We start from the raw sequence: 21,337 nt of genomic DNA on the forward strand, positions 1-21,337 counted from the left end.
CCTGGAGCGTCAGAAGCTGAGGGGTGACTTTATAGAGGTTTATAAAATCATGAGAGGCATAGATAGGATAAACAAACAGACGGACAATGTCTTTTCCCTGGGGTTGGTGAGTCCAGGACTAGAGAGCATATCAGTTTGGAGTGAGAGGGGAAAGATATAGAAGGGACCTAAGGGCAACTTTTTCACGCAGAGGATAGTGCATGTATGGAATGAGCTGCCAGAGGAAATGGTGGAAGCTGGTACAATTACAACATTTTAAAGGCATCTGGATGAGTATATAAATCGGAAGGGTTTAAGAGGGATGTGGGCCAAGTGCTGGCAAATGGGGCTAGATTAGGTTCGGATAACTTGTCGCCATGGACAGATTGGACCGAAAGGTCTGTTTCTATGCTGTACAGCTCTATGATTCTAAGTAGTGGAGTGCCACAAGGATCAGTTCAGAACCTCAATTGTTTGGTACATGAATTAATACTTGGAGCAGGCAGCAAAATATACAGTATCCAAAATTGCTCATGGTACAAAGATAGGCGGGAGGACATGGCACTATGAGGACAGAATGAATCTGTAGGAGACATGGATAGATTGGGTGAGTGAGTAAAGCCTTTTAGATAGAGCTTCATGTAGGAATGTGTGAAGAACTACACTGGTAGGAAGAATCAAAAAGCCAACTGTTCTTTAAATTGAAAGAGATTTCAAAATTTAACAAAAATACAAAGCAGAGGGGTCTGAGTATTCTAGTCAGGAAACCAAAAAAGGTGTAGCAAATAATTATGGCAGCAAACGGAATTGTAGCCACTATTGCTAGGGGATTAGAGCGTAAAAATAGGAAAGACTTGATACATCTGTACAAAGTACTGGTGAGGCCACAGCTGGAGTACTGAGCCAGTTTCAATCCTCATAGATAAGAAAGGACATACTGTCATTGAAAGCAGTCCAAAACAGATTCATGATGGAATCCCTGCAGTGTGGAAGCAGGCCATTCAGCCCATCGAGACTACACCAATCCTCTGAAGAGCATCCCAGCCAGACCCACCACTCCTGTAATCCTGCACCTTTCATGGCTCATCTACCTAACCTATCACATCCCTGGACACTATGGGCTAGTAAAGTGGCCAATCCAACTGATGCAAACATCTTTGGACTGCAGAAGGAAACCAGAGCACCCCAGAGGAAATCCATAGAGACATTTGGAGATTGTGCAAACTCCACATAAACCTCAAAGGGTGGAATCAAACCCGGTTCCCTGGGACTCTGAGCAGCAGTGATTACAACTGAGCCGCGTGCTGCCCTAAAGGCTGAACTGGAAAATGAAAGGGTTAACATTTCAAGAATAGCTAAAAACATTATGCTTTCATTCATTATGGTATTGAAGAATGACAGGTGATCTTATTGAAACAAAGATTCTGTGGAGCTTCACAGAGTAGATGTTGAGAAGATGTTTCCACTAGTGCAAGTCTCAACTTAGAAGACACAGCCAAAGAATAAGTGGACATTCAAAAATGAGATGGAAAGGAATGTCTTCTCCTGGTGGGTTGTTATATCTAGAATTCTCACCCCAGAGAGTTGTGGAGCTGGATCACAATGTATATATGGAGGAGTTAGGTAGATTTTTGAAATAATTGGGAAGTTGAGGGATGAGGAGCTGGCATGAAGACTTGAGGCCTAAGCAGATCACTCATGACCTTGTTGAATGGTGGGGCAGGCATGTGGGGCCAAATGGCCTATTCCTGCTCTTACATTCTAACAGTTGGACTCAGGTACAAAGAGAATGTGATTTGATAAATACACACAAGGAACTAGAATTAGAAACAATATTATATACATTATGCACTTTAATAATAGAGGACATGGACTATTTCTGGGTCCCAACCTCTCAGCTTTCTGGGAAGACTTTCCAGAGGCACCCAGTAAAAAGGCTTGCTGGCTTGGAAACATGGGACATCTGTCAAAGCTATGTACTGCATTAGGAGCTCTTATAGGTGATAACCCAGCTCAGGCATGATCACATAGTGAAGGGGTAGTGTCAGGTTACTGATCCAATATTAGCTTCTGTGAAATTCCTCTTGGGATCACCTTCTATCTTCCCAAAATGGAACTGGGGAGATGTTTCCCAGCATTCATCAAGCTAGAGATTTGAGACAATTTGGAAGCAAGAATTGTGACAGATGCTCATGAAGCCGTAGCCATTGCAATCACTTGGGAAACTGGAATAAAGAAAAATGCACAGGTACCTTGAATCAGGAAAATAGGTTCAGGAGCTGGAGGTGGGGAGAGAGGCACCAGAAGTACAGTGAGAGATGCATGGGAGGGAGCTATTACAGGCAGACAGAACAATTTTTAAAAACTAATCACACGATACAAGGAATAGTTGCTAACTCATTTGTGTCCACTATATTTACTTATTATTTTACCATTCGTTATCAGGGAGTGGAGTCATTGGAAGTAATGGGTGAAACAGATTAATGTAAACATTAATGTGAAAACTGTACCTCATACAAAACAGTGTGTGTACTTAACTGCCAAAAACAAACTTCAGTTTTTACTGAAGTTTTGATGTGAGAATGATACAGCTAAACCGTAGTGCACTTTCACAATAGCATTGCGTAACTCTCAACCTCTGTCAACCAGGCAGCAACAGTGAAGGATCTAATATTATAATGTATTGAACATGAAAATAAAGAACGAGTTTCACAGTAGCTGTGAAGTGCTAAATATCATAGCAAATCCATATCTCAGAATTACAATTAGCATCTATTACATTTCTTGTGTACTGGGTGGTGGTTGTGGACACAAATACCAGACAGCACCAACGTCATCAGCAAGGACAACATCCACAAACAAGTAGACCTGTGCCTCACAACCCACTTCACCTTCATTAACAAGACCTACAAACAAATCAATGGAACACCCATGGGATCACCAATATCAGGCTTCTTAGTAGAAGCAGTAATACAAAGACTTAAAACCTGAACCTCAACCTGAGCTAGAAATCTTCTCAACTCTTTAACATTGATGTTGAGATGTTTAATTATGTTACAATCAACATATCCTTGCAATGGGGGCAGTTAGCTCAGTTGAATGGACCCCTGGTTTGTAATTCTGCATTATGCCAAAAGCATAATGCAGAATTAATTTCTGCACCAGCTAAGGTGACCATGAATGACTCTTCTCAACCTCTCCCTTTGACTGAGGCATGGTGACCCTCAGGTCAAACCACAGTTGTTTCTCTCTAATGGGAAAGTAGCCCTTTGGTCTGGCAGGATTATGGTGACTGGCAAGGCAATATCTTAGGAGAGGGTGGCTGGAGAGGGACTCTTGGCAAGACAGTGGTAGTCGCCTGGTCTGGCAGCAAAGCCAGGGACTCTTGGTTGCAGAGCAAGTGTGGATACAGCGTAGGACCCATCATCATTTTCCACTTAGTAACTCTAAACAGCCTTCTGGACACAATACTGTTCAACAATTTTATGGCTTCAAGTACCTTCTCCTTTGTCCTTTCCCAATCCTCACACACTATCACATGGTCTGCTATTACTCATCATCGTTAGCCACTAATTGTCCCCATTACTAGCTATTCATTCTCCCAGGCTGATCAGTATCCACTCCTTTGTCTGTCCAAGTGTTCTTCTCTCTCTTTGGACTTTATCTTCATCTATCATTTATTCCTTACCCCTCCCCGCACTATACTCGACTCAAAAACCAACCATTTCCTCACTACCATCAGTTTTAAGGAAGGGTCACTGGACTCATTTCTCTCCACAAATGCTGCCAGACCTGCTGACCTTTCCAAAATTTCTGCTTTTGGTTCTGATTTCCAATATCCGTAGTTCTTTCAGTTTTTATTTCCTACATTGGCGGGTCTGGCAGTGGAGCAGCGAGGCAGTGGAGGAGGGGTAGTGATGCAGATGGTTTTGGTAAGCCAGCCCAGTGCTCAGGACTCTCAGTTATAGCTTTTATCCTTAAACCATTCAAAATGGCGCAATGGCGTTTTGAATGTATTTTACTGTATCATTCATTGTAAAATACAAGTGACAATAAAGAAATCATTCATTCATCACTTTTATTCATGCAATAAACTTAATTCATGATTTCTTACTTTCTGATTTACAGAGATTTGTTAACTCAGTACCATAAAATAGATTAGAAATATGTGTTATGGTAGTGCAAAATGTAAAACATTTCAATGGCTACCCTTTATTTCTAGCCAGACATTTGGTTTTGGTAACATTAATGGATTGAATATTGGTATCTGCTGTGAGACTGCCTATTTTGTATTGTTAAGCAATGGGAAATTCTACCTTCATGTTCAATATGGGGGATTGTTTTATATAATTGGGCCAAACAAGCTAAATTTCAGGTGACAAATACTTTCTTGTCATTATTAAATAAGGCACAGAAGGAGATAAGGCAGTTATTTGACGTCCTTTGGTTAAAAGTTTCATGCAAAAAATTAGGGGTGGTATTCTTTAGTTACTCGTAGAATGTGTGTGCTTTCTTAGGCCAAAAGGCCTTTAATTAAAATGGATTCATAATTGTTACTGAATTAGCAAATAAAATTATTCCATATTCTGCACCTTATTCACAAACACCAAAGCCATATACGTGTTCAAATGGTTTCCCATCATTCCACCTCTTCGTCACTTACCATCCACACAGGCTGGCTTGGCTCTCGTTGTGCCAGCAATCTGTCCTCTCCTACAGGCACATCGTGCAGTTTGTCTGGCTATTGTTCTCCGTGGTTGACTACTATCTCTGTCCAAGGTAACTATTTCACATGTACCCACAGCCAGTTGACCTGGAATAAAACATACAATATGGGAATCAATTTGAGGGATTTTAACCCTGAGCTCCTCCCCCGGGGCATGACTTATATGTACAAAATTATCACTCTGGAGGAAAACAAAACAGATTCATTCAATATTCAAATTGCAAATTGTATTTCCTCTTTGAGAATCTAATTATAGATAGTGTGATGAGCTTTGACAAGAAACAACGACAACAATTTACAAAGACTTTAAAATGTGTGATGAATCTGTAATTGTTTTAAAAACATTTGATAAAATCTTTAAGCATTTGCATTCATTGTAAGGGGATCAATTGAGAGTCGCTTGGGTAATAAGATGTACTAGTCCAAGTGACTTGGCAACCCTTGATCTGGGAAGTTGTACCAAAAGGAATGACATCGAGATATGGAAAGTGTGTAGCTAGCTAGACACAAAGAGGAGATAGACCATAGAATTTTACAGCGCAATACAGGCCCTTCAGCTCTCGATATTGCACCAACCTGTGAAATTAATTTGATGTCTATCTAACCTACACCACTACATTATTATCCATATGCATTTCCAATACCCACTTAAATACCCTTGATGTTGGCAAGATGCAAGACAGGAGTTTGGAAGCTATTAGCATCACACCTACATAAAGAGAAGCAGAAAAGCTATTCCGAAGCTGAAAAGATTCCAAAGGAAATATGCCAAACAGGGAAAATGCACAGGTGTAATACTATCTACATGAAAGCTGCTGGCTGTGGAGAATTGACTTACTGCTGCAAGGAAACAGACTGGAATTCAACTCGACTTGAAGTTGCCGGTGTTTGGTCTAGGGTGGATAAAGTTAAAAATCACACAACACCAGGCTGTAGTCCAACAGGTTTATTTGGAAGCACTAGCTTTCCATCAGAAGTCAACTTGGGGGAACACTGGAAGGTGGAATGGGAATCTACAGAGGAAATAGGTTGCTTATCAACTCATGTACAGTAGTCTCTTTGCATCTGCTTCCCATATATACTTCATATTGAATGAATCACATATTAATTTATGTTGATTCTGACTTGCATTGAAAAGTTAGAATAAGTGAAAGTTTGTTTAGTAAATTACTTCTTTTAGGGGTCAGTAAGTAAACTTAATTATCTGTACTTATGGTTTCTTTCTGGGCATCGTACCATTAGCCTGTGTGTGTCATTTTCTGAAGTGATGTGTGTTGCTGTTGAAGTATTAAATACTACTGTAATCATGGATCTTCCATTAATTTTTTTCGAAGTTACTCAGAGGATACTTTTGCTTTGGTAATAATGATGAAACTGTTAGCAATTGGCACTATTATTTCATTGAAACTGACAGCAAATTTCGAAGTTGATTGAAAATCAGGATAATGTGGAAAGTCAGATGTTGCCATCAGTGTTCCTCTGTAGGATGCACTGTAAACATTGCAATTAATGTTAGTCAGTCTCACTGTAAAAACCCTCGAATACATTACAACTTATTGAATGAGGTGTAATTGAAGTTTAGTGATGATGTGGAGGTGCCGATGTTGAACTGGGGTGGACAAAGTCAGAAGTCATATGGCACCAGATTATAGTCCAACAGGTTTATTTGAAATCACAAGCTTTCATATTGCTGGTCCTTTTTCAGGTGAAGTCATTTCAGCTGATAAAGGAACAGCACTCCGAAAGCTTGTGATTTCAAATAAACTTGTTGGACTATAACCTGGTGTCGTGTGACTTCTGAATTTTAATGAGCTAAGTTTATAGTTATTGTTAAGCACAATTACTAACGCAGACAAACTACTTCTGAAATGTCTAATTTCACCACAATGATGTTAAAAATTCATATTTTTAAAAAGTATTTTGGAGAAGTTTATCTTTAACTTCTATCTTTATCCAATTAATAATTATTTTCCTAATCTTAATATTTAATGTTGTAAGTAAACAAATTCAGTGGTTTTCACTGTCCAGTTTGCTGTATGTGACTTCAATGTGATTATTCCTTACCCATTTGTTGATATCACTGTGCTTCACACCAGCACATCTTGACTTTGGTCCAGATTTAAATGAGGTTTTGGAAGTGGAAACCTCAAGGATGTCCTGAAACAGGCCCAACTAAATATTTCAAATTAACTGTCATTCTTGCTGAGGGTGGGGGGTCACTACTAGAATTATAGAATCCCTACAGTGTGGAAGCAGGTCATTTGGCCCATTGAGTTCACACCGACCCTCCAAAAACCATCCCACCCAGATGTCCCCCACCCCTGTAACCCTGTATTTCTCATGGCTAACGTGTCTAGCCTGTACATCCATGGACACTATGGGCAATATACCGAATGACAACTTACTTTGGACAACCCACCTAACTTGCACATCTTTGGACTGTGGGAGGAAACCAGAGCACCTAGAGGAAACCCAGACACAAGAAGAATGTACTAACTCCACACAGACAGTCCGCCAAGACTGAATTGAACCCAGCTCCCTGGTGCTGTGAGGTTGTAGTATGAACCACTGAGCCACCGTGCCCGCGAAGAAGACAGAAAAATTCTGCTCAGCTGCAATTCTCAGAAGACTACTATTTAATTGTGTCTTGGTTAACCCATAAGGAAAGTTTTGTTCAGAACGTTTCATTGAACAAAAATACAAGTACCTGAAGGACTCATGTTGTCTTCTTTTTTACTTATTGTTCAGCAAGAAGTGGGGAGAAAGAAAATGGTGTTGTTTAGACCTCAAGGCATGTTTCCACACGAATAGTGTTCACCCCAATAACACCAATGTGACAAATGCATGAAAAATAGTGTAATCACTGCAAGACGTTTACCAAAAGGTCTAGCAAGAGAATAGGTCCTTGCACATACTATATCATTGCTGTTTTCTAAATGAAACAAATTTTCCTTAGAAAGCTTAGCATATCTGAACCTTTACAGATAGCTGCTTGATTGAAATTAGACTGCCTGTGGTGCAATTAAATCTGCTTGGTCTCAAATCATTTCATTTATTTCTTTCTCCTCCAAAAAAAAATACAAGAATATTTAAATGTTCCTACAGTCTGATTTTTAATTGGAGCAATGGAGTTTTGCCAACAAAAGTCTGAGCAAAATTAAATGCTTAACAGTCAGAAATCCAGAGTAAAAATCCATTTTTATTGTGAAAATATCGATGGTCTTTCTTTAAGCTGTCACTTGTTATCTGCTCAGGAGCATCCTCATCTTTGAAGAAGCTCATCATTCATTTCATATGGATGCACTGAGTGCTTCACAATTTTCTGCACATAAATCAGGAAGTCCCACTTGCAATCCTTACAGAGCCATTTCAATGGAGCTTGAACATATTTTGTATGCCAGCCAAATTGACCTAAAAGGTCAACTGGAAGATGGCACACTGCACAGGAGGAGGTCATCCAACAGCTTGATCTCTGCCCATTTGCCAGTTCCTGCTCACCCATGTGGAATGCAAAATATTTCCTAAAGAGCATTAACCAATGAGGAAGATGACAACTGACAGAAACAGTCAACTGTCACAAACCAGACAAGTCATGCAACATAAAAATAAATTATAAAAGTGCATTAAATTGAATTTCACTATGTCTGACCCACATTATATATATATTTTTAATATTGTTCAGGGTACAGCACAGTGAAAATCTTAATTATCAAGTAGTGAAGGTGGTTAGCATTCATACAGTGAGTGTATTTTCCCATATGTATATCTTTTCATTAGAATCCCTAAAAGGTTATGCATTATGCCTGTCGGATATGTGGATGTGTTACTATTTCAGTTATCCTGGATATTTTTCATGACAATTATATTGGTAAGGAGGTTAGTAACGGTTAACTGTACTCTTAAAAATAGCACTGGCCTGAAGACAAAAGTAACAATCTCAAATTTGGTAGCAATGTCCTCAGGCAAGGTGACAATAACAGATGGGGATTGGGAATAGCAGGCATAAGGAAAGAAACAGCAACATAACGATAGAGCTGAATGAAAGTGGATGTATCAGAAAATAGTACTGTCTGTTCCAATTTAGATTATGTATTTTTCTAGTCAAATTGAGTGAGCAACAGCAGTTGTTTTCTGGCAAATAGATCAAATTATTTCTCTACCCTGGAACTAAATTAATCCCTCACATTATTATTCTCCTTTATTTTCATCATTACTCTATATAGTGTCCGAACATTACAGTTTTACCTGTCACTTAGTTAGATATCCCTGTCTGAGACATTGGAAGTGTTCCTTCAGATATTGTTGTCCCTCCCAGTGATAATCCATTTAATCTAAAACTTTCATTTTAATAATTCAGATAACCAACACTTGTGTTTCAATTTGGCCTACCTTTTAACAATGCAACAATAGCTTGTATTTATTTAGTACATTTGACATAAAACATTTAAAGGTGTTTAAGGAAATCCCTGACTTGACAGTTGCCTGCCATTTTTAATTATGTATCCTACTCCAGCTGACATCTCTGCCTTCAGATTTTTTTTAATGTTCCAGAAAAGCTCAAAACAACCTCAAAGAATAGCATCTCAACTAACAATTAAACACTTCACAGCCTTCTGACTCAATATTGACAACATCAAATTGTAATCTCTATTGACGTGTCCCATTTTATTTCCTTACCTTCGCCTATGTTGATCTCAACCTTCTTTTTCTCATGTTTATTTTGGATGGTGGATACTTCATTACTCTGTCATTCACTCCTCCTCTAAGCCCATCGTTTCTTTACTTGTCCTGTTATCACTCCCTTTGGCTCAGTCCTACCTATACTTTTGTCACAAACTGTCTTCTCATCTTCTGCCTGATCCCAGATCTTCCCTGTGTTTATTTGCTCATCCTCAACAAAATATTGTATTCCCACCTTTTTTAAATTCTGATGAAAGGTCACAATGTGAAATGCCAATTTTGTCTCTCCATCGACCTGCAACTCTTTGTATTTCAATCCACAGCACTTCATAGGAATAACAATAAAAACATTTGACACCGAGATTTAGAAGCAGAAATTCAGACCAATGGAAAAAGGTTTTAAAAGGAGGAAGGAGAATTCGGGATAGGTAGAGGTGAACAGGGAAGGAATTTCTATGCCTAGGGCCTTAGAAATGAAAGTGGCTCAAGAAGCCAGAATTGGAGTACAGGACAAGGCAAAGGAAGAGGATTTTTTTAAAAATTTCAAATTGCAGCATTGCTTAACCTGAAGCTTATATAGGTCAGTGAGTAGAAGGGTGTTGGACGAGCATGGCTTAAGGTACAGGCAGCAAACATTTAGATGATATAGAGTAGAAAATGGCAGTTACTTAAATCTGGCTGGTGAGTTGCAACCATTTGCCATGAATCCCAGGGAGCTCACAGCCAACTCGAAGACAGGGAAAAAGAAAGAAAATACAGTAATAATTGGAAATTAATGTATTAGTCATAGTGGGGCTTCATTTTGAAATATACAAGAAGTGCAAGGTCATTTAGTCTCATTTCCAGTTTTACAGGTTTGCAGCTCAGGAAAATGTATGTTTCAATTTACATCTTTCGGATAAGCATCCCAAGGGGATAGCAATAAAATGGGGCTGTAATGGCAGTCAGTAGTCCGTGGCTTTGAAGTTAAACCAAGAGAAGAGCTTCTGCAACTCAAGTTCTACATTCATTTTTCTAAAAATGTAAAGACTAGCAAGTCCACACGTTGATCCGAATTTCCTGAAAGCATCTGTGTTCCAAGTAAATTGGGAGCTGAAACAGGCCCATTATTTCCTTATTAAATGCATGAGGGCTTGTTCCAGGCATTGACCTTGGCGTTTCAACTGATGTCCATGTGGGTGATTTGCTGCTCACAAAGGATATGCACATATTGCTGGAAATATTGCATACTTCATTGAAACTATATGCTTCAATATGCAACTTTCATGCAAAACAAATGCAATTACAAAGAGGAGTGCAGTTTTACTGAAAGCACTATGTTAGTACTCAATGCCACTGCTATCAGGAATAAAACATTCATTAAATCTATTCATGCAGGCTCAAGTCATTTAATTAACCCAAAACTGGAAATAAATTGTAACAAGGAAGAATTAGTGGTCTTCCCCATGGAGAAAATGTTATACATTTCTGAACGTAGAAGATTCTCTGTTCAAAGGTAACTGCAGCTGCCAAATGGGACTAAGTATCAGGAAAATAACTATTCTAAAAGATTAAAGCAAAAGAAGATTTGAATTTCAGAAGAACAATGTACTAATATTCAAACATTCCGACTATTGACAGCATCTACCCCACCTGATGTTCTGCCTCTCAAACAGCTCCTGGGTCCTTTTCCACAGCATTCACTAAATCTGATGATCATGGGAACATTCCCAGACACTTCTCAGTTGACTTTACACTAATGCAAACTGATTTCAAACTACCCTGGGGCCTCAACTTTTAATCCACTCTTGTTCATTTACAGCTATATTCCTGCTCAGTTTTGTGATGGCCATGTAATCCAAATTCAATTTCTCGAATTGTATGCACACTTAAAGTACTGCTCTGGAGCCAAAGCCACAACTTCAATCCTCTTTTCACATTACCTTCCTGTTATCCAGTGATACCACCTATTGTTTATTTTTTTAAAGTACTTTGCATGACCAACATCCATCCCTCCAATCCCCCCATACCTCTCCCATCTGATTGTTTTTCTGCCTTCAGACTTTCTGACCACTAACCCAGCCAGGGAATCTTTCTGGTGAGGCCTACAGGGTCTGAGGTCTGTCACCACCTCCGAAGCAGTGACTGGAATTGATCTATATTTTGCTGTACAGTGTATTACAGTGAACTAACCTCACCAATCTTCTTCCTGTCCTGTTCAACCCACCCATCATTGCTCATTTGCCCTTTCATATTTCTTCTCAGAATGTTCACTTGACAAGGCTCTTGACTTTGATGACCTATTGTTAATGATTACATTAGTACTGAAAATGCTTTGATTATAACTTGGCTCTCTAATTGAAAAAAAAACTGCATGCCCCGTTATGTTTTCCACCACATGCTGCCCTCCATCACTTTTTCCTTTTATGCACACAACACATTGTTCATTTATTTTAGAAAAAAAATCTCATTGACCAAAACTCCCAACTGCATCCTCTTTTTCTCTGATGTACCTTTTCACCTTCAGTATTTGCAATGAGTGTCTTCTAATCTTGACTGATTTCAGCTTCATCTTCCAAATACCATCTTTTGAATTCACTGGCCTTTCCTCCTCACTTAGTAACTCCTTCCATAATATACTCCCCTCTTCAAACTGGATGATCATTGCAAAACTCATCATCTTCCTCTTTTGTTTTATGGTCATTAGCATTGCAAAGACCATTTCTGATAGTCACTATATAGCCTTCATCACATGTACTTCATACTTTGCGCAAATTCCTCCCAGTTTTCTTGATGGGAAAATATTGCTCAGAACTCCTTCCAGTAGCACATTTACATTTCCAACTAGTTAACATTTAGTCCTCAACCATCATATTTTTATTGTTCCAGTTACTCAATGACTCCCCCTACTCCACTTCTGGCTTCCTTAGTCCCTTGAAAAAAATCTTTCCAGCCTTCAAGTTCAATCTTTCCTTCCATTATGGTCCCCAACATCCATCCCTCATATTCGAGGGGAGCAAATTTGACCATATTTGGGACACAATGGATTTAGCCATCCAGCACCCAATCTGACTGAACTATATCATCTTATTTCCCTTTGTTAAAGTCTCTCAATTACACAAAGGTTAACTTGATAAGAATGAGAAGTCCAAACATTTTTATGTACACCTAGCAGTCATTATTTCCAACTTTTCTGTCATCACCTAAAGATATGTACAAGGAGCTTGCACACTATTGTATGAGCAAGATTGCCAACATACATTCAACTGCTATTGCCACTCATTCCTGATCCCCATTTGCCTCTTAACCCAATAATGCACTAGGGTCTCCTTTGCTCTGTTCAGTTAATGTCTGGCTCATACAAAGTGACAAACATGTTGGTCCTTGAATAGATCCACTGCCATCTGCCTGATGCATCTGTACACTTGATGGCTGATCTATCATGTGACCAATGGTCACTTTGAAAAATCCTGTGCCAAATAAAATTTAATATATAACCATGGTGACACTTAATGCGCATTGTTAGTTGATCAACCTTCAACAGGTGACATAGTTATGTGGTCACATCCTTTGTCAGGAAGAAATATTTAAAGCGTAACATGCTAAAAAAAAAACAATTGGTAAATGCAGATTGTGGGGAAAGGATGCTTAATTGCTAAAGTATAGTTATGCCTGCCTCAGTATGCTTTCAAGAATCTCACCAAAACCATGAAATAATTCCAATTTTGCAGTAAACAAATTGAGATGGAAAGCCATGTGGTTTTAAGGGATGTAGCTTCAATTTAAAACACTCCAATATAAAGCAAAATGCTTAACCGGCTAGAAAAATGTATACAATGAAAATATTATTAAAGCAACATGATGTGTAATATTTTAAGAAGCCTATCTTTACAGGCCAGGCACGCTGACCTTTAAATAAATGAGAAGCGCAGCCAATACAAAGACATTGCAGAAAGTTCAACATTTGACCAGAAACCAATTTTTGTTTTTTGAAACCTAAAAAGGAATATAGCCACAATAAAACAATTTTCAGCCACCCATGAACTATGGCCTGCTCCAAACAACATAGCTAGCCTGCAATCCTGTACCAGCCTGCCTCCAATTCCTCAACTTACATATGTTCTTAGGGAGGCTCTATTCTGCCCTAAAACATTTTGCATCAGTTATGAAATCTCCAAAACAAAAATGCATGTGGATTTTTGTCATAAATCATTTTAATTACTACACCTGCAAACCAGATAGTTAAAAATAAATAACTGCTCCTCTCAGGCAAAAGTAACTCTTCAATTAATTTACTTCTGAGAGATTTCATTAAAAATAACTACAGAGAACATTAGTAGGAAACAATTAATGTAGATAAAGGCACATTCTTATCCTTGCATTTCGCACTATAAGTGCTTCCCACTCCTAGCTTGCCCCATTCACAAAAAGGAAATCCTCCACTCTTCCGGCCATGAGAGTGACTGCCTCAATCCCACTTTGAAGAATAAAAGTTATTCATTGATTTGAATTCTGAACCTACGGCTATGTTTTGTGAATTTCATGTATACTCCCTTTCTTCCAGTTCTTCCCTCTCCAACATAAGCAGAACAGCCCACTCTGATTCACAAACAACATTCTGATTATCACAATGGAGTAAATTGCATTTCATTCTTTTCAATTTGCTGAAGCATTCAAGTCCACTATACAACCCTCTTTCAATATCTCTTCAATACTGCCCTGCTCTGTCCTCCAACCAGTGATCGGAGTATATCCTACAGCAGGCTCATTTGTTTCTTCAAGTTCCTGAAGGATAAATCCGGTTCCCTTCTTTTCTATGTTCTGTAATTTTCTTCTAAATTGCCCCCCAGAGGCTGGAGGTGGTGAAGTGCGGATTGAAAAGCTACAGTCCATGTGCTGTAGGTACACCCATAATTCTGTTGGAAGGGAATTCAAGGATTTTAACCCAGTGGCACTGAAGGTATGGTGATATGTTTCCAGGTCAGAATGGGGAATGGTTTAAAGGGGAACTCGCAGGTGATGGCACTCAGAATTATTTGCTACTCCTGTCCTTCTAGCTAAAAGTGGGGTCATGGGTTTGGAAGGTGTTGTCTAAGGAGCCTTGGTGAATTTCTACAGTGACCTGTAGATGACACACACTGCTGCTGGTTGTCAGTGCTAGAGGGAGTAAATATTTGTGGATGTGGTGCCAAGAGAGTTGTTTTGTCCTGGAGGGTATTGAGCTTCTTGAGTATTACTGGAGGCATTACTCATCCAGGCAAGTGGGAATATTCCATCACATTCCTGACTTTTGCCTTGTTTATGGCTGGACTCCTAGTTTGTGATCTACTTTTATAGCCATTGTATTTATATGTCTAGTCTGCTTCAGCTGTGGTCAATGGTAACGAGGTAGTGATAGTGTGGTATTCAGTGATGGGAACACCATCGAACATCAAGGGCCTCACAACACAAATTGAGGCCATTCCACTCCAGCAGTTTTCTATGACAATTTTAGAATCATGAATGAATCCTTAGAAAACCTAATTGACTATTTTCTGCCTATGAAATACAGTTAATTTAAGTTGGAATTTTCAACATTATAGTGAGTAATCATTTGATAATAAGAGGAATATGGAAGAAAGCAATGTTCATTGATGGAAATAGTTTGCACCAGATTTGCTTTTCCAACCCGTTCTAAAATCAGTTTAAAAATAGCAAAACCTCAATGATTGTCAAAAAACATTGTCTGGATCAATCTTGCATAATGGAGAAAATTCGTGTTTTATATAGACAGTACATCTGTCTGTTTATATACACACACTTACTGATCAATTAATCATTATTTTGTGATTCTTTGAAGCACAGTGTCTTTCTTTCAGAACATCTGAAATAGAAGCTGAAGGAGACCATTCATTCCTTCAAGCCTGCTCAACTATTCAGAAATATCATGGTTGTTCTGTTTATGTTTCAAATTCCACATTCCCATCTACCCCGATAATGTCTGAGTGCCTCATCTACTAGAATCTGTCTCCACCTTAAAAAGATTTAATGACCCTTTCGCCACTTTGAGTTCCAAACTTGCAGTGAAAGGATCTCTGCACATCTCTATACTACAAACGGCAATACCAATGTTAAAAATATGATCCCCAGTTCTGGACTGACCCACAAGATGATACACCTTTTCATGTCTACTCATGATCTAATACACTTCAACCATCATCCCTTACTTTTCTAAACTCTCATGGAAACAAACACAGTCAGCCCAACCTGTCCTCATGAGACAACCCATTCTTTCCAGATATCAATCTCCTCTGAATCATCTCCAAAGCATTTGCATCCTTAATTAAATAAGGTTACCAAAATTGTACTGAAAATGTGTTGCTGGAAAAGCGCAGCAGGTCAGGCAGCATCTAAGGAACAGGGGAATCGACGTTTCTGGCATCAGCCCTTCTTCAGGAAGGTCGGCCGGGGCAGTCAGGTTTGTGGATTTTGGGCAGGAGGTAGAAACGGGCGGTGTGGGGTTGTGGGACTATGAGGTTGGAGGCAGTGGATGGGAGATCCCCTGAGGTGATGAGGTTCTGGATGGTCTGGGAGATGATAGTTTGGTGGTGGGAGGTGGGGTCATGGTCAAGGGGGCAGTAGGAGGAGGTGTCTGCGAGCTGGCGTTTAGTTTCAGTGGTGTAAAGGTCGGTGTGCCAAACTACTACTGCGCCTCCCTTGTCTGCTGGTTTGATGGTGAGGTTGGGGTTGGAACGGAGGGAGTGGAGGGCTGCACGTTCCAAGGGTGAGAGGTTGGAGTGGGTGAGAGGGGTGAAGAAGTTGAGGCGGTTAATGTCACGGTGACAGTTGGCGTCAGGTTTATGGATTTTCCTGAAGAAGGGCTGATGCCCGAAACGTCGATTCTCCTGTTCCTTGGATGCTGCCTGACCTGCTGCGCTTTTCCAGCAACACATTTTCAGCTCTGATCTCCAGCATCTGCAGTCCTCACTTTCTCCTACCAAAATTGTACACCATATTGAAGATGTGGTCTCACTAATGTCCTGTATAACTATAGCACAACAGAAACATACAGCACGGAAACAGACCCTTTAGTCCAACTCATTCATGCTAAGTTTTGCAAACTATTCTAGACACATATGCCTGTGTTTGACCCACATCCCCCTGTTTCTATACTTATCCATATCTTTACTTTTACATCCCATTACTCTTTGGGGATGATTCAGAAGAGATTCAGATCCAGAACTAGGGAGCACATTTTTAAAATTAGTAGTCAGGCTACTCAAAAAGGTACTCAAATGTTAATCAATGGTAGATGGGAATGTGGAATTCAAACTATAAAAGTACCTTTTTGAATGGATGAGCAGGCTCAAGGGTGATTGATCTACTTCAGCTTCTATTTTAGATGCAAAACTCAATCATATTGTGTCCTTGCTGCCTAATGATGCCTGTATTTTGAGGGAACTACTTAACCCTGTCTAACTATGCAATACCAAGTAGAATAAAACTTGCTGTCTAGTCAGTTCCAGAACAGGCTGCTCAAAGGAACTCTCTCAACTTTATGGTCTCCTGATTCGTTCTATCATTGCCAATCTCATTTTTCCAGTTCATATGTAGATTAGGTAAGGGGTAAATGTAGATGTAGGGGTATGGGTGGGTTACGCTTCGGCGGGGCAGTGTGGACTTGTTGGGCCGAAGGGCCTGTTTCCACACTGTAAGTAATCTAATCTAATCTAATCTAAACTCAGTAATCCCTTTATCATGAGCACTCAATATTTATTGTGTATTTTGCACCACTTTGGGGTAGCTGTCGCGGTTGCGGGGGGGAGTGGGGGGAGGCTTGAGGTCTGTGAACCACTCCCACACATGAATTCTTTCTCATCTTTATTACAACATAAACTGATTCTACATCCTGATCTCCTTAAAATTAAAAAAAGGTGATTTCTAACTATTACAATAATACAATCCATGAGTACCAGTGCTATCCCTCCACTTTTACCCTATCTTCCTATAGTTATTGAATACGTCTTGGTATTTGGACCCAATCCTTGCCATCTTGCAACTACATCATTATAATGGCTGAGACCATATGTATTCACTTCAATGTCTGCAAAGAATGTGTTTAGTTTGTTATGAATGTTACATGCATTCAGACACAGAGGCTTTAGGCATTTAAATTTAATTATTGTTCTAATATCTAGTCTTGACTGTTAATGTATTCTCGCTTTTCTTTTCTCAGTCACATCCTGCCATTTGACCCCCCCCCCCTTCCCATATTACTTCTTTCCTGCCTTACCTTTTCTCTACTTTGTGGTATGACTCGTCTTTCTGCATTTGAACTCTCGCCCACAGTATTTAGTTTAAACCCCTCCCTACTTCCTTATTCTCTACTGACTCAAAGGCAGAGCATAAGCAAGTTTGACCTTTGTCTTCATGCAACCCTGGGTTTGATCAAAAACAACCAATCAATCAATCTGAGATTTTCACTTTTCAATTAATTATCACTTAATTGCCAGATATAGCAACACTGCCACAAACTCATTCATCCCAACAAGGGCAGCTTTTAACACCACTGACATAGTAACTTGTCAATTACTCCCATTGCCCAGGAAGTGATTTTCCTAACCTTGACCTAAATGAATTGTAAATGTGTTGCTTTAAAAAAGCATTAACAATTAGCAGTGAAATTATTCCAAGATAATTAGCATCCTAAATTTGGGGAAATCTAATTGAATAAATTATAATAATGAATACTCTTCACACAATATGCCCAGAAGCTGTTAATGTAGCAATTAATCATACAAAGTATACTCAGTTGTGAAATGCACTTTCAGGCTTCCATTACAAAATAATTCTGTAAGTATTACATGACCAACTAACTTCTTATTACAACAGATAGTACTTCTTCGGATCAATCTTCATGAAAGCTATGTTGTAACAATTCTGCATAAACTCTACAAAATAAAGCAGTTGATCATTTAACTGCCTTTAAAAAGTGTGTTGAAATCTACTTTGTCCTAGTTTGCAGCAAGACAATATAATCACAATGAAGTCAATCAAAAATTAACACTTCAGGAACAATAAAATATTAGTTTGTCAATGAATTCCAATAAAATGTTACATTAGACTTGATCTCATATGGGCTTTGTGTAATCTTCTTCCTAGGATGTGACGATTCTGCATTTGAATCATACAGATCATAATGAACCGATTAGAATCTTGCTATTCTGATGGTAAACTCATTCGGATGGCAATCATCGATACAATAGTGCAGCTAGTTGCTACATCAACAGCAAGATCTCACATGCTATTAAGAAATAGACCGGATAGCAGTACAACATAGTAGCCTAAACTGGTTATCTAAGATTTTATGGTTATTGAGAAAAAAATAAGTTTTATGTAGTAAATTATATAGACAGAAGAAAGCTGGAGTCAAACAGATTTAGTCTTTGCAAAATGATTCACTAATTCTATAGTTGCATGAATCAGATAAGATGCCTCTGACCTTAACTTTCAATTTTCTTTTTATCATAGAGTCTAGAAATCTGAGAATGTGTATATAACTTGAGAAAGATGAATGCATAAATAGATTATGACTGCACATCAATTATATGGTAATGTACTGAAAGTGGATACTTTCCCTGCAGCTGCTGAATATTAATAAATGGGAACATGAAAAACAAAGCAAAACAATCCAGATGCACTGTATTTGGAAATTAATGAGATAGATGGAAAGTAAAGTAATCTAATGGCTGAATAGTAAGGAACCATTTTAAAAATTGCATACATTTGTTAGAGCTTTTTGGCAACCTACTGGGGTGTAATTTTAAAGATCAGAAATATAAATATTTTCTCATACTTACGAACAGCTATTTAATATTGTTCTACATTGTGTTCTGAATTCTGCACAGATCAAGTTGTGAATGGACTACAATGAAACCCATTTGCAATTTCAGTTTGATAACTGATGATTATGTAAATTGAATTCATGTAGATGCTTCCAATCGAGCATTTTGCCACCCAGAGGAAGTGGTAGATAGATAGTTACAACATTTAAAAGACCTTTAGACAGGTGTGTGAACAGGAAAAGCTTAGAGGGATATGGGCCAAGCACAAGCAAGTGGGATTAGGACCAGCAAGGTGGCTCAGTGGTTATCACCACTGCCTCAGCACCCGGCACCTGGGTTTGATTTCAGCCTCAGGCAATTGTCTGTGTGGAGTTGGCATATCCTCCATATCTGCATGGGCATCTCCCATGGGTTAGGTGGGCTGGCCATGCTAAATTCACTATAGTATCCAGGAATGGTAGGTGGGTTAGCCATTGGAAATGTGGAGTTACAGGGATGGGCTTGTCCTGGGTGGGATGCTATTGAAGGTTGGTGTGGACACAGTGGCTTACTTCCACACTGTACAGATTCTATTTGTTCTAGTTTCAATTTTGGAAACTTGGTCAGCATGGACAAGTTGCACTGAAGGGTCTGTTTCCATGCTGTATGACTCTATAAACAATAGATGTGTCCCTGTAAAAGTAAACATGGTTGCAAATCATGCTCATTTAATTGCAGGAAAATATTCTATCTTACAGGACTTGGAGATAAAACACAATATTAATATGTGATCCAGTGCAGGATAATGGAATCTTCGTAACGTCATTCATAATTTCAATTGAGTAGATAATATAGTGGCTGTGATTCTAGATGAGCAATCCAGAGACCTAGATTAATGATTCAGATATTCAAGTTCAAATCCCACCATGATAGTTTGTAACTTTGAATTTAGTTAATCAAATGAATCTGGAATAAATAAACAGCAGTAATATTGGAGAGATCACTGTTGTAAAAACCTAAATGGCTGACAAATCTCCTTAAGGCCAGTGAATCTACTGTCTTTGCGCAGTCGAGCAAACATGTAACTTCTAGAATGGCCAATCAGGCTGTTCAGTTGTACCAAAATCCCAATAGAAAACAGGAATAAAGCCAGGTTAACTACCCAGCGACTTCAGATTCATCTACAAGATACACTGCTAAGAAGTTCTGACCAATATCTAATTTAATGCAGCACAAACTGTACACATAAAACAAGCTGCTTAATCTGCAATCAATTACCAAGCAACTCAGTAGTACCCCATAAATGCACAATTTAGGAGCATATCACCTAGCACCTAACATGAGAACCCCAGCTCCAAGTCACACATGATCATATTTATTGACTCTATATTTAGGATATATATAAAATTTTGCCATTATACAGCACAGGGATGGTTCACTTAGCTCAACTGATTAAAGTGTGATGGAAAATGACACCTATAGGCATGGGTTCAATTCCCTTATTAGATGCAATAATTCAAGGGAGACCTGCCCTCTCACTTTGTTCCATACTTGCAAGGTGCCCCTTTAGATATATATAAAACCAATTATATAACTATATAACTACTGAAGACAACTGGTGGCAATTGTGTAATGAGTGTTAGCACTTCACTAATGCTGCAAAACTCCAGATTAATTCTCTGGGGAAATGATTTCTAATTCCACCATGGGTGTTAAAATTTGAACCTAACGTAAGCATGGGCTTTGTGGTACAGTAGTTGTGTTTCTATCTCTGAGACAGAAGTTCCAGGTTCAAGTCCCACTAACCTTAGACATGGGTCTGAACTGGTTGATTAAAGAAAGTCCATATCAAAAATGAAGATTGGTGTCTATGCTCCTTTTGTGGGATATGGTTAATTACCACTAATTTCTCCATCTTTACAATGGGTGAAACATTTCTCAATGCATTGTTCAACACTGATCCAAACTATTTATCGGGTAACTAGGGGCACAGTGGCTCAATGGTTAGCACTGAAAATATATACAGAACTCTACAAATGCAATGTGAATTGAATGGCAGATAAGTACCCAAATTGTGGTCTTCTGAGAAATTGGGGCATGGTATCTCCCAAAGAATGCCCAGCAGTTGCTTATGGGTCCCTGGAGTTGAAAATAGGTGTGGGCAGGGGCT

At 38.9% G+C, this 21,337-nt stretch overlaps 1 protein-coding gene across 6 annotated transcripts in view; it reads right to left on the reverse strand.

Annotated features, from left to right (window-relative positions):
* LOC140467299 (chemokine-like protein TAFA-5) overlaps positions 1-21,337 on the reverse strand; it is a 343,804-nt gene that overhangs the window by 257,723 nt on the left and 64,744 nt on the right. For all 6 annotated transcript variants that reach the window (XR_011955393.1, XR_011955392.1, XR_011955394.1 and 3 more), the window contains exon 2: positions 4,643-4,792. Coding sequence is in view for 3 of the 6 variants with exons in the window: in XM_072563566.1 (XP_072419667.1) it covers positions 4,643-4,792 (150 nt within the window). In the remaining 3 variants the exon portion in view is untranslated. The remainder of the gene's footprint in view (positions 1-4,642; positions 4,793-21,337) is intronic.

Source organism: Chiloscyllium punctatum, chromosome 45 (assembly GCF_047496795.1).
Source record: "Chiloscyllium punctatum isolate Juve2018m chromosome 45, sChiPun1.3, whole genome shotgun sequence".
In the NCBI taxonomy this organism is placed as follows: domain Eukaryota; kingdom Metazoa; phylum Chordata; class Chondrichthyes; order Orectolobiformes; family Hemiscylliidae; genus Chiloscyllium; species Chiloscyllium punctatum.